The sequence below is a fragment of the Diplotaxodon limnothrissa genome, linkage group LG19 (genome assembly GCF_057381915.1).
Source record: "Diplotaxodon limnothrissa isolate DT_005_m linkage group LG19, D_limnothrissa_male_GT1.1, whole genome shotgun sequence".
Classification (NCBI taxonomy): Eukaryota; Metazoa; Chordata; class Actinopteri; order Cichliformes; family Cichlidae; genus Diplotaxodon; species Diplotaxodon limnothrissa.
In genome coordinates, this window is record NC_140614.1 from 29,894,112 (window position 1) to 29,908,791 (window position 14,680).

At 40.6% G+C, this 14,680-nt stretch overlaps 1 protein-coding gene across 2 annotated transcripts; it reads right to left on the reverse strand.

The window, feature by feature from the left end:
- Positions 1–336: 336 nt before the first annotated feature.
- hif1aa (hypoxia inducible factor 1 subunit alpha a) lies at positions 337–13,583 on the reverse strand. Of its 2 annotated transcripts, none has more exons than XM_085379162.1 (15): positions 13,285–13,583; positions 5,290–5,480; positions 4,809–4,960; positions 4,444–4,528; positions 3,770–3,879; positions 2,989–3,191; positions 2,685–2,791; positions 2,404–2,551; positions 1,902–2,248; positions 1,597–1,805; positions 1,362–1,484; positions 998–1,239; positions 803–902; positions 613–703; positions 337–522 (listed from the first exon to the last, which is right to left on the reverse strand). In XM_085379162.1, the coding sequence occupies exons 1-15, from the start codon at positions 13,314–13,316 to the stop codon at positions 362–364; spliced, it is 2,301 nt and encodes a 766-aa protein (XP_085235288.1). In that variant the 5' UTR covers positions 13,317–13,583; the 3' UTR covers positions 337–361. The 2 variants fall into 2 exon arrangements, with proteins under 2 accessions (XP_085235288.1, XP_085235287.1); XM_085379161.1 differs by having other exon boundaries at positions 5,290–5,483.
- Between the last annotated feature and the right edge of the window lie 1,097 nt (positions 13,584–14,680).

Sequence of the window (14,680 nt, forward strand, 5' to 3'; positions counted from 1 at the left end):
TTCTGTGGTGACCAGCTGGGAATGGGTCATCCGTCAAGGCGCCGTGTGCTGAGAAACTCCCAGGAAGAGAGGAAAGAAGAAAAAACTAACCAAGAAAGGACAGCTGGACATCACGCGATGCCTGAATCGCTCGCACTTAAACCCAATTGCTGCTATGGTGTTTGTCACGGTGGAATGCTGCAAATATCACAAGATGTGCACAAACAGCAGCCAAACTATAATAAACTCATACAGATACATAAATAAGTGGGGGTGGGAGGTCTTGGAAACGTGTGTTTGTGTTTTGGAGGGGGCGTTGGGGGTTTGGTTGACAATGTGAGGAACAAATTGTAGTCCAGCAGTGAGCAGGCTAAATATTGACTCAGTTGATGTGGTCCAAAGCACGAAGCAGCTCCTCTCCCTGCAGTAAGTACTGACCCTGTAAGGGTGCATTCACCTCGCAGTCGTCGCGGGTGAGGAGCGGCAGGCCGAAGGAGGAACTGGTGGCCTCTGAAGTGCTGCCAAGCAGGCGACTCGCCAAATCTAAGATCGGAAAAGATCCAGTTGAATCTTTGATGTTCAATTTCAAGTAACACAGTAACACTACTTACAAAAAAGAACTAGTTTATTCACCTGAAGACAGCAGAACGATGGTCCTGGTTGTACCAGACCCTGAAGGCTTCAGCTTTTTGCCCTTTTCAACCTGCTGCTGGAGCGAAGTTCCCTGAAAAATAAATAAATAAATAAATAAATAAATAAATAAATAAGGTCCCACTTCCAGAAGTCAGATTATACCGACTATGTGTATGTGCTGAGGACTAACCTGTTCTATAATCTCTTTTAGGTCACAAATTTTTCTTTTGCGCTGTGCATTCTGAACTGCGAGGGTCCTCAGCAGCATCTCTTTCTCCAAATGTGGGGCTCTGCAGCACACAAAAAGTAGGCCTTAACTAGCCTCTAAAAAAGGCCATAAAAATGTAATTTGGCCAAAAAAATTAAAACGTTTAAGAGATGTTACCCATTTGCCAAGATGGTGGGAGGATGAGGAGCATCTACAGGCTCCACAGGTGGTGCTGGGGAAGCTGTGCGACTGCCTGGCGCACTGAAGGGGGAGCTGGGATAGCTGTGGATTGGAGTACTCTCAAGGGACTTGACTGATCCACAAGACAAAGGCTCTCCTGGGGGCAGGCTGAGCAGCTGGAAATCATCATCCATGGGAATGTATGGAGCTAACATCTCCAGATCAAAGTCCTCCGTTTCCTTATGAGGAAACAAAAAATCAAATGGATAAGAATACAGAAAACTCTGGTGTTTATGTGATTCATGACTAACTTAATTTAAAAAAAAAAAGTAAAAAGTGATGCTTTTTCTAGATTTACTACCTGTGTGTTGAAGGGTGTTTTGGGCTCTGTATCAATAGCAAACAGCTTCTCAACCAAGTCTAGCTTGAAGTCCGAGTTCATCTCTGAATCCATGGGGAAGCAGAAGTCCAGTGGACTGCCGGGCTAAAAAGAAGAGAAGTCAAAGGTCATTTTTTTCCAATAGATATTACTGAGTGGTTAAAAATATTAACTGTCAATGTCTTATGTTGACAACAAAATAGTAAGTCAGTTTTACCGCTGGGGGCCTGTGGCTGGTTGTGGTAGTAGACTGGGCTGGAGCATAGCTCTCAGACTTTGAATCTTCAGAGTTAGTGCTGGAAACATCCAGAGGCTCACTGGGTGGCAGAGGGGAAAGAGGCAGAACCAGCTTGTCATCTGTGGAGGGAAGCATTACATCGTTGTAGAGAGGGACATCCTTCAGAAGATGGATATCTGATTCTGTACCTGAGGGTAGACAAGGTCAGAATCGTTTCATTTAGCAAGAAATAAACCAAGTTATGCTGTTTAAAGAAGTTTAAGTATGTTTAGTCGGGTACTAACCGGGGCAGCTGAAGTGCAGGGAGACGATCGTGTCTCCGGCAGCTGGTGCCAGCATGGTGAGGGCTTCAGGCTCTCCCTTTAGGTGGTCATACAGGTTAATCGGCAGCTGGGTGACTGCCGAATCAGTAAGGATTTTGAGTATGTTCATCTTTGGGCTTTTCACCACCTCCTCCTCCTTCTGCACTTCCTCCTCCTTCTCCAGTTCAGCCTTCTTTGGCTGGACTGGAGAGACCTCGACCTGGCTGATCTCGACTACAAGCTGGTCTTCCTCCTGCTGTTCCTCCTTTACCGGCTTCAAATCTGCGGTCTGCTTCACTGACAAGATCAGTTTCTCCTCCTGGATGCCACTACAACAGAGGAAGGACACGATGAAATTATGCTGCTGTAAAATTACTACCAGTGTATCTCAAGTAAAAAGATAATCCTAACCCTTACCCTTAGGTAAGGGTTAGGATTATTGTGTTTCCTCTGAAAGAATGACTTCAGTGAGACTTCAGTGTACCTGAGCACGAAGTTGACACAGACAACACACTGTGGCTGGGAGTTCTTGTTGTTGTAAATGACAGTGGCCTGTGTTTCCACCCACACGAAGCCTCCTTTCTTAGCCAACATTCGGTACTGGCCTGTGCAGACTTGGCCTTTTGCAAACACTAAAAACATCAGGGGGAAAAAGAAAAAAAAAAAAGAGGAGAGAAAAAAAATTAAGTTAGGCAAAATTAAACAGCTAACATCTGTTTTAAACTTTTAAATCCAATTATGTTTAACATTTTTGTTTATTCTTACAGTTTTGGTGGGTCTTGGTAAGGTGGTCTGAATCCAGAGCATGGTAGTACTCATACACAGAACGATCCAACAGGTCCTCTGGATCATAACCCATGAGATCAGTGATCCTAGAGAAACAAACAATTTATTTAGATTGAATTCTGTAGTACCTACACTGAGCACTAGATGGCTCTGTGTCACTACACTACAATAGATAGAGCGACGCTGATGAGCGGCAATAGTGAGAACATAGGTTTAAGGAGCTGATTTAGATTTGATCCCTGTATCTTAAGCATATAAGTCTTACTCCCACTGGCAAACTAACCTCTCATCACAGTACGTGAACTTCATGTCCATCGTGTGGCGGCTGAGGAAGGTCTTGGTGTCCAGAGGGACCTCAATGTTGGAGGGGTGCGGGATTGGATCGCAGATCAAAACCAGGTAGGGCACAGGTGGCTCCTTTTGCCCGTTGGTGCCCTCTTCGTCCGGGCTGTCATAAACGCGCACGTGACCTGTGCAGTGAAGCACCTGCAGGAGGACAACAGTTGTGTGATGATTATGGGATGTACTTTTGTATTTTGTGTGACCACAACATATTTTTTTTACTTTCAGTCCTTTGACATAATCTGTAAATGAGAAGCATTGCAAATTTAAGTATGTTCATTTCCTTCACACAGTAACATTGTCTGCCATAACTCAATGTAGTTTGCATCATTCACTTTTATGGATGCAAACTAGTTTTCAAACACACTGATCATAAGCTACGCTGACTTTATTCTCCCTCAGTCATCAGCACCTACAAAAATGACATCACGTGGACAGCTGCTTACTAGTCTTGTTTTCATCACTCCTCCCTGCTCTTTAGCCCACAATAGCTGTCATCACGTGGCTTTATTATTGCCAACAGCACAGTGGTCCAGCTCAAAGGAGGCCAGGCTTTATTAAAATGTTCTGTGAAATGTGATTGACTCAGCCAGCAGCCGTGGTGTTGACAAACCGAGATGAACAACGCACATTGGAAACGGCAACACAAATAAATATATTATCACTTATTACATTACTGCTTCTGATGGCAGGTCTGCGAGTGTGTTCCCACCACAGCCTACCTTCCATGTAGCAGATTTGACGTTGACAGTGCGGCCCCTGCTCGTGAGGGTGCACTTCATCCGCAGAAAGAAGCTACGCTCTGTATTTGGCTCCTTGGATTTCTTGGAGCCTGAAATCACAGAAGCAGGAATAATGGAGCCACAATTACAAAAGGGGGGAAGCTGCTTCTTACATGCTGTTTCAATGGTGACCACTTCCATTTATTACTGCCTCTATTTTAAATCTTCATATTTCAGTGTTGGGCAACTGCCAATTTGCATACAGGAGACACCAGGGCGCAAAAGTGGTTGCTGCAACGCTACCAGCCGTTATAAGTGCACATACCATCAGTGTGCAGTGAGTCCAAATCCAAGCAGTACAGAACCACGTGTGGGTTCCAATTAGACCTACTGTTAACAAATTACCAGTCACACCAATGTTATGAACCACAGGTGTAAGCACAATTTGTGATTCACCACAATCACAAAACTATAAGCTGACATGACCTCATTGATCGTGCTGACCTCGTGACTAGATAGAGGAAATGATCAATTGTTCTCACAGCTTCTTGGTATGAATTTATCGGCTCAGATTGAACTGCGCTTCCTGCTAATTGGTTGACCTGACACAGTGCTGCGCTCGTTTATTTCTCCCTTCCTCTGTGTTGTAGGTTTCATAAAGAGACACTACTCACCGGGTCTGTGGATGAGCATCTCCCTCAGCTCCTCTTGGTCACAGGGATGTGTGAAGTCAAACACACTGTGTCCAGTCAAGTCAAACTGCAGAGTACAGAGAGAGAGAGACAAAAATGCTTAGTAACAGTTAACAAATACAGGATCTAACCTTTTTCTAGAAAGAACCAAATTTCAAATCACTTTAATTCCAAAGACACACAATTCAGATCTGTATTTGCACAAAATTAACTGTAGAAAATACTGTACTATATTATACAGTCAACGCAAAAACTCCTCCGCCCTGAATTTTGCACTTTTGTCTCCTCCGATCAATCTCTTGCTCTGTGCTTCTCCCTTCTGACACAGCAGGTCAAATCAAACCAACCTGTGCAAGCCCGAGGCACTTGCTGACATTCTCGGAGAGATAGATCATATCTCCATCCTCGGACAGCACCATCAGAAAGCCCTCCAGAGCTTTTAGGTAGGAGCTGTTTAGCTGAATATCAAGCTCTGCATCTTCCTCTGTTGTTGGCTCATCTAGAGGAGAAAACAGAAGGAGGAGAGGAGGGAGAATTTGAGGTAGAGGGAGGCAGGGGGGGAAAAGCAAAGGAAAAGGAGATCAGGTAAATGGCATGGAAATATCCTATTATTATTATTATATCACAACACGTTGTTGGCAGAGTTTATTATAAACAATTCAAATTTACACTACGGACCTGTAACTGAAACCTTATGGGGCTACATGACATAAACAACAATGGCTGCACAATTCAATAATCAGAAGAGTGTAAAGAAACACAACTGTGCACCAAGCTGAACTTCTCATTATTAGGTGGAATAGCATACAGATATATACAGATACCTACCAATGGAAAGCAGTTTTCTCATGCGCAGGTAACTGATGGTGAGTCTCATGATTGAGGCCTTGTCCAGGCTGGAGCTGACACTGTGGGGCAGGGGCAGCTGCTGGGCCAGCTCGTAAAACACCTCTGACTCCTTCCCACGCCGACATCGTGCTGCATCCCTTGATTTCTCCTTCCTGCGCTCTGAGCTCGCTCTGCTGGACAAAGGTAGTGGATCAGCCACAGCTCTGACACATACCGGGTTTGTTATGCACACTGCTAGACCTGACATCCCTCCTTTCTACAGCCTACAGTGTCTAGAGAATGCTGCGGCAGCTGGAGTCTGCAACAAGCAACCTCACGGCCAAGCCACCGTCTAGACCCCCGTCAGACTCATTTACATGCATAGCTATCTGCAAGCATCTTATTGGCTGTTGACCAAAAGAAACTGAGTCCTCCCACTCAAAGTGATTGGCTAGGAGGATAGTCATAGATTCTCCTGTCTCTTGGTGCACGGCCAAGCTACAGTGCAACATCAATCATCATGATGTTTACAAGCCTGGTTCAACCAATCTATGGGGACGAGAGATGACAATACCTGCACCAACACAGGGTAAACACACAAGCACACTAACACAGTGACACACTGCGAGTGACCTTCACCTACCAGGACTAACAAATGATCACAGTTTCTTTCATTTATGTTAGTGGCTCATGACTGCTTCTGCTGACCATAGCTCCAGTTTCGATCTTACATTTAATCCAGGCAGTGATCGAAGGTCTGCCTAATGGACTCTCAGAGGACTGTAAAGAAGAAAAAAAAAAATCACAGGAGCTGACGGTACTTTAAAACACCCAAAATCTTTAAAGTGATAAAAATAGATAGCTACTATATATATATATATATATATAAAAAAAAAAATTAAAAAAAATCATGCTCTTGTTTTTATATTCAGCTGGACAGAAAAACATTCAACAAGGCACTGATTTGGTGTTTTATTTGCACTGTTGTGCAATACAGATTCTTTTATGACCACAAACATAAATACACTGGAAAATCATCATCCTAATTGTCAACCACACTGCTCTACTTCAACCCAAATGCATTTAGCTGACACTGGACCAGCATGACAAGGAAATGTCATGGATGGAATGGATGGACGCTCAAAAGCCCTTGGCTATGAAACACACACCTAATTGAAATTGATCTGTTACGCACTTGCAGCGCTGACCAAGGCCATGCTGTTATTTGAGGCTCTCCAACAAGAAAAGGGGCCGGCTAACTAAAATTAGCTTACTGTATATCAAATCACCTGGCAGGGTGTCAGGATGCATTTTTTCCATCAACTATATAATATGTGCAAACTCCTGTGCAACGTAATTAGTCCTTTGGGGCAGAAGGATTTGCACAAGTCTAGGCAAAGCATTTGTCCCCCAGGAAGTCGCAAACATGGTGCTGAGAGCAAAAAAAGCAGTCTGTAAACATGTGAGGCATCTCCCAACAAAGCTGCACAAACAAAAATCTAAACATGAATGCAGTGACCACTTTTCAACCCAGGGAAAAAAGAGAGAGAGAAAGAGCAAAATCATACTGGATAACAGCCAATCCACACATGTACACGATCTCTTTCCTTCTTACTCCACTCCTCAACCGTCAAACCATGCATGTAGATATAAACTGGAGAATCTTGAATTCTACAGTGAGGAAGCCAGCACCTCTTTAATGTTGGGGGAATGTCAACCCATACCTTCATCATCTGGTAAAACATTTCTATCCTGGAGTAAGTTCGGGATACAATACCCACATGCACAGGGCATGAAGGTCACTGAGTGGTTTGATGACTATGGAAATGATGTGAGTCATATGCTGTGGTCACAGTAACAAATTAAACACTTATGGGAGATTTGGGTCCGGATTGTAAGAGGGCTCCATCTTCTTCACCCAAACACCAAATAAGGGAATATCTTCTGGAAGAATGCTTTCATCCAGAGTTTCTGAGAATTGACTAAATCAGTGCAAAAACATTGCAGCCCACAAACCTTAGTAACACACTTCCTTGTATTATTTTTCCACTTGTCGCCCCTTTTTAACTGTAGCAATTGAAAAAGCATATGATGAAGTAGGGCTGATTGAGTATGACAAAGGTCACAATAAAGATAATTTTGGCTAATATTGATGACAAAAATATTTAAGGTTTCTGAAAGCTCATGCATTTGTTGTTCGTCAAAGTTCTTGAAACCAAAATCTTTCAAGAAAAACAAAAAAAACTTTTACTAGATTTTGATAATCAAAGTCTGTCTTACACATCTTTACATTAAATGTACTTTTTCTCAGTTTCTTTCTTTCTTGCCAACCAAGAAATCCGAACTCAATTTGCAACTCAAGCCAAAACCCAGAGCACATTCAGGACTTTAGTGAGCAAGTCAATCATCTTCCAAATGAAGTGTGCAGGTAGCCACAGTTATGCTAATGCAAACTGAGCAAAGTGGACAAGCAAAGAAAGAGAGAGCGGTTCTGTTAAAAACAGCCAGAGTTGGGACAAGATAAGGCTAACTATATTTACTGAGGAGACTCCATCTGTTGCATCACTGCAAAGCAGAGGGACATTTGACGCTGAGCATTTTCCATTTACCTCGCTATACACCAGCATAGCGAGGTGTATAGCTCGCTATGCTGGACCATCATAAATGTTGACAAAAACAGCAGCAAAACAATCAAAACAGAAATGAGGAAAAAGATTAGACGAGACTAAAACTAACGCACATTATCATCAAAATACTTTGAATAAAACTAAAACAATATCAAGTGACAAACTGAGACTTTTGGTTGTGTATTAACCAAGAGGAAACCTCTTGAAGATTGTTTTTATATGTAATGTAAACAGATTTCAAGCCAAGCAGCAGTTACACCCATACATGCATGCAGATTCACCGTTACTATTGTCAATACCATGGACAAATATTTACAACACCCTCTGTAAACTCTGTTGGACACAGCCAGGATATCTGGTCAAAATAAGAGCAGTTCTGTCTGTATGTATCACACAATCACCTCCAGCCTACTCAATTAATTAGGTCAATTTATCATTACAAACTAAAGGATCACAAATGGTTAATATAGCTTTATACACAGGACACACACTGAGAAACTTCTCTTGCTGAGCAGCTCATCATGACTGAACCATTAGCCTGCCATACGCATTTTCTTTTGTAGTTGTATCAGGTCCTCATGCAAATCCTGCCCAAATCAAGCCGACAAGTAATACTGCACCAGAATACAACCCTACTGAATAAAGAGCCATTACAAAGGTTATTTATCTCATTTACCTAAGGCTTCATTGAACAGAACAGTACTGTGTACCTCTTATGAAACCTTTAAAAGCACCACTGATAAGGATACAGTAGAGAAGTAGTAAATTTATAGGTCATAAACAACAGCAGACAGTTTCTAAAGTTTCCCATTTGGACAATAGTCAAACACCACCTTCACTTTTGTGCTTTTCTAATTCAGTTGTGACACTAAATTCCAAAAATCTAAAACCGCTACTATTTCATAACCGCCTCCACCATTTCCAAGCTTGAAATCAGCTTCCCTAGGAACACCCAGTTCACTTGATGTTAAAACTAAGGCCACCAGAGAGGCCATCATTATGCAACAGGATTAAAGCACGTGGTCATGTCTGCCCAGCTGCCCTCTACTTGCCCTACAGCAGTCACATTTTGTAGTATTGCTCACTTTAGACTTGTTTGTGAATTGGCGCTATTACATAAACAAAATGTATTTGGCTTGTAGCCAAGTGGAGTAGAGATTAATAGAAAAACAAAACACTCCACAATAAAATTCAGTGTGAACAACGTTAGCAGTTCCCTATGAAACTTGTTACTAGAGGCTGTCCCAATTATTTTTCTTTTTTTTAAAAAGACAAACACTCCGTCCTGTTCAGTGTGACACCAAACTATTATATAACCAGCTCTGGAGAAACAACACTGCCCAATGTAGGGAGAAAATCAGAGCAGGGCTCAAAATAACTCATTTAAAAGTCAAATTAATCACTTGCATTATAGCTACATGAAGTAATATTTTTGTAAATAGCAAACATACACAAACTCCTGTGTGTTTAGTGTGACATTTTAGCACATCGTATTGGTTTTTAAATATTTTGCACACAGCAGTGGATCAGAAAAGTGAAATTCTGTCCAATAAAGAGCCATCTAAATAAAACAAACAAACATTAAACTGAATGAACATTTGTGGTGACTGTAATAATACACAGACACTTTATTGGACACACCTTGCTTGTACTGGGTTGGACCCCTTTTTGCTTTAAAAACTGCTTTAATTCTTTGTGGCACAGATTCAACAAGATGCTGCAAATTTGTTTGCTGCCTATTATGCAAATCCTCCCAATCCACCACATCCCAGAGGTGCTCTACTGGACTGAGATCTTGTGACTGCGGAGGTCATCAGAGTACAGTGGGTACAGTTTGACATGACTTGAGCTCTGTCAAATAGCGCATATTCCTGCAAGGTGCAGTCACCAGAAGATAGATACACTGTCGTTATAAAGAGATGGACAGGGTCAAGAACAATACTCAGGTAAGCTTTGGTGTTTAAACAATGCTCAGGGAAGCCACTAAGGGGTATAAGATGTGTCAAGAAAATGTTACCCGCATTATTACAACAGCAGCATGAACTGGTGCTACAATGCAGGATGGATCCATGCTTTCATACTGCTTACACCAAATTCTATTGTCCAATTTTTATGAGCCCATGTGAACTATAGCCTCAGTTTCCTATTCTTATTTGGCGGGAGTGATGCCAGGTTTACAAAGACAAAAAAAAGAAAAGAAGAAGAGTAATTTCACCTCAAGTTAAAATAATTTCAACAAGCCATAGTTACTACAGCTGATTACATTTATTCCATGAACACCCACTGACTCAACTGCAGCTTTGATAACAAGAGCAACTCAGCAGGACTTCTGGGTGTTCTAGTCTGACTGACTCACCAGAAGTGGACGTTACAAATCAACTTCCTCTGGCTTCCCGTGTCTTTGTTGACCATGCTTTGATTTTAAAACGTGATCAAAGGGGGGGAAAAACAACTTGGAATCACAACATGAAATGATAAGTTTAAAAAAATGGGCCTTTCATAAATCTAGTAGGCTCTTACAGCTTTGACTACAAATATTGTTTAATGTGGAATTATCACAATTTAGCTTATATGCTCCTTCTCACATGGCAAAGATCACTGACTTTACTGTTTGTTCGTGTGCGACATGTTGCCCTTCACACTACAAAAGTACAATTACTTTACAGCAAACCATAAAGATATTTGTGACCTAAAGTTTCCGAAATATAAAAGTGGAATATAATATGGACCAAGTTTCATTGTTTATACAACAGTTCACAACACAACTCCAGCAGGGCCTTTCCACTACTTTTCTGTAAAGTGCTTTTTTTGCTTTAAGAAAATCAGTCATCACAATTAAAGCTTTGAAGGCCTAAAGTGAATGTTTATTCAGCACACATTTTTAACTTATCTGGAAAAACAAAAAAATCCATAAAAAACAAAAACAAACATACCCCCTATGCTTCATATTATCAAGTAACCCAATTTCTTTTTCAAGTTCAGACTAGCCTGCTACTTGAATCCCTCAAGGGAACCAGGAAATTACAAGCTAGCGAATTGCTACACACACACACGGCCACTCCTATTGATGTCAAGCCCTAGTGATTAAGAGATGAGACAGAAGTAATACTACAAAGGCACCTCACACACACCAGCCAGATCTGCATCAAACCAGACTGCACACTGGAATTTTTTTCCAACACATTTTAATCTACATGTCAACCTTTCACCTAAACTCCAAATTAGGTGACAATAAGCAAAGCCCCTGAATGCAATCTACATTAAAATATGGTGACTGCCTGGAAATGGAGTATTCATTTGTTAAAAATATCTACAGGGTGACCAGCATCACAGTTACCTTCCTTATGTAACTATGGAGGTAACAGACACACACACAACAGTCATGATAAGATCTTAACAACAGCCCGGTGCGCTTTTTAGGATGTTCCATGAAACCAGTTTGCACCCATGTTGAGTTGCCAATGTTTCAAAAAATGTTGTTCTGACAATTGTTTCACCAAACGTTTTTAGAGATCCACCCACCATATTTTGCATCATTACAAATAACATTTTTTCCTTAAAGACAACTGTTTGCATATACACACACAGCAAGCTTTTCTGAAAACAGTGTTATTCTTACTATTTTGCCATCAGCCTACCTGCAGGTTGTTTTCTCTTTCATGACTTTCACCATCTTATGACCACCTTTTTTGGGGTTTTTAATCTCAGGATTCACTCTGTTCATCAGACTATTTTTTGGTCTTGTGACTGCTGTTACCATTATAACCATCTTTTATCCTCTTGTTTGTTTTGTAGTCTAATCTAAGATTTATACACAGAAGCATAATCTCATCACCTGTCTGCCTATTTTAGAACATCTAAGAATGACAGAAAGGCCTGGATGAGTAATCTGCTTGCTGCAGAGTTATCCTCTTCTACAGTCAATACTAATAACCACTTTTTCACTCAAGCACTTCAATAAAACTCATGAAAATCTGCTACATATTGCAGTCGATGCAGACTGTCTGGCTGGATTAAGAGTTTACAAATAATCCCTGTGCAGTTGAGTTGTATTACAGTCCTACACATTTTATTTGTTGTGGGAAAGTAATGGTTGCAGTGGCTAGATGTTAAGGATTTCCTACATTTAAAAATAAAGGCTCTGGCCACCAGACCTGTAATAGAAATATGTTAACCACTTTTAAGTAAGGTTTACTTATAAATAATGCCAACCTTAAATATTAGGTGTTATTAGCTTTTTTGTTTGACTGATTGTTTTTTTTTTTGTATGCACTGTAAGGTGACATAGACTGTTTAATAATGTGCTTCTCACCGAGAAAGGCCCGTTTGGGGCCTGGAAAATCTTCTTTTTCCATCACACACCTTTGGGCTCTGATAACTTATAATAGCCATACTTATTTGTTTTTGTTATTTTTTGTTTTGTTTTGTTTGTTTTACCTAACCATTAATGAATTAGTTATTTTTTAAGATACAACTCAACTTATTTATGTCAAAAATGGTTTATCAACTTTCTCTTGTTCTACCACACAGACCTCCAAATGAAGCCTTCAATTGGGCTTCTGTATAAATAAAAGTTACTAGCCACTAACATGATATTATGGCACTCTGATGATTATTAAAGTTGATCACTCTGGTGGTGGGATTTTGTGCAATTGATATTGCTCAGTATTGAGGGGGTACAGTATATTCTACAAGGCCTTCCAAAACAAGATAATTATGCCTACTTCTGGTTTTATAGTTAAGCACAAATTAATACGCGGAAATCTCAAACCAAGGCCTGCTCCCCCCCCCCAAAAAAAGCCTTAACGTTTCAGCAGAAACCGCACACCACACTGATCACATGAGCGCTGGCAGCCTTTCACTGAAGTGTCAAGGTTGGCACCTAAAGTCCAAACAGTACACCACCAGTGATACACTATTAATAAGCTATACAATAAGCAAAGTGTCACACTCAAAATAAATGTAAATAACGCTGATGTTGCATGCAGGAAGTCTTAGCAATGGTCACAAACAAAAACGTTGCTGGCTAAGTAGCACTTATTTAACGCAGATTTAATCTAAGTAAAAAAAGAAGAAGTCTAGATTGATGTAAAGGGTAGTGACCAGTTGATGCTGTTTACCTGTTAACTCGACATTTTTGATAGTTTTTATCAGGTTGACCTACATTTGTAGGCTAGCTGCGTTAGCCATTGCTAACAGCGCCGCTAGCCGACACATTTTGACGAAACACACCGAACTAGCCTCTAACCTTGAAAAAAAGGCCACAGTGTCGCAGGTCTCACAATAACCAAACGTTAAATAGAGACACATTTTCCAGTTATGCTTAAAAACTGGGCACATACGTAGCATTAGCCGGCACTGCTCTTACCTCTTCTTTTCGGGTACAGTTCCTGTGTCCATTTCAGGACGAAAAGACCTGTGTGGAGTCTCTCTATCGGTATAGAGCTGTGTTCGGGCCCGTCAAGAAATGAACCAAAATCCCACGATTTTCTACCGATATCAGTCCGTAAATCCTTAAGTGGATTGCATAAGAGTCCTCTCTTTGTGGATTTAGTTTAACAAATCAAACTCTCGACCGCTAAAAACAGATCCTCCGTCGACTTTCCTTCAGAAATATTGCCACGCTGGAGAGACGTTCAATTGCCGAGACAATGTTGCTTCAGAGTAAAAGTGTTCACTCCTCCTCCGTTCCGCGGACGCGCAGTCACACGCTTCTTTTCTTTTTTTTTTTTGCATCGAGGACGCGCACAGGAAATCCGAGCGTCCCACCGACAAACGACAGATTGCTGTAATTTTCAAGAAGATCCTACAACAGCGAGACATACAGCGACTGTTAATAGCTAAATATCACTCTGAGGTAAATAAACACATGTAATAAAATAAAAAAAGCACTGTTTTAAATAGTGTTAAATGTAGAGCTCTTTACAAAAGCTGTTCATAAACAGTCACAGTGAGTTATACCACAAATAGTGTCACAGCACTGTATTTAAGCCTAAACAATAATATCATTATGCACCAGTATTTTTATATGCAGTTACAATTCATTACAGGCTTTTTAGCACCCAACAAAGGACTGACATTAACAAAACTCCTCAGTGTTGTAACATTTTGTTTGTTTGTTTTATAATATTCGAGTTTCTTTGTTCAAACAAACAAAAAGATCAGAATCACTGCTTTATTGTGCGTTGATGGTAAGTTTACTGTTGTGTCGCCCCTTGAGTCTGAGCCAGGAAAAATTCTGAAATGTTATTAGACTTTAGAAGTTAAAAAGTTCAAGGGCAGATGAGGATTTCTTTGGTCCTGGAGGCGGGCTTGGTAAATTTCCTCCACTGCTCTGGATATTTCTGTCCAATCAGACTTCCTTCACCTCCTCCTTCACCCTGTGGAATTCATTTTACAATGAAATCTGTGATTCAGTTTTACTTTGGAAATGAAAAATAATAGTAAAAGAAAAGCAAAAAGGAGGAAACTGTGTATGAAAAAACGTTTTGGTTAACTGTAAATAACTGGACTGAAAAATAACTAAAGTAATATTATGTACTTAGAAGAGCTAATTATGACAACATAATAATGGACACCAAATGTCTTTCACTTTAGCCTTTTCACATTGCTACAACACTGTATGTACCAATAAAATACAAATATATTTACTAAGTCTGTATTTTTTACTTTATGGCTTGTTAGTTACCTCCACAATGTGTTATAATCCTTTTAGTATAGTGTAAAAGCCTCATGTCTTTATATTTTGTTTCCAAGGAGACCGA

Excerpts from the sequence above, each read along its gene's own strand:
- hif1aa (XM_085379161.1), bottom strand. The coding sequence starts at position 13,316 with ATGGACACAGGAACTGTACCCGAAAAGAAGAG. Across the intron at positions 5,484-13,284 it reads ACTGTACCCGAAAAGAAGAG|CAGAGCGAGCTCAGAGCGCA; the intron begins GTAAGAGCAGTG and ends ACCTTTGTCCAG. Across the intron at positions 2,792-2,988 it reads TTCACGTACTGTGATGAGAG|GATCACTGATCTCATGGGTT; the intron begins GTTAGTTTGCCA and ends TTGTTTCTCTAG.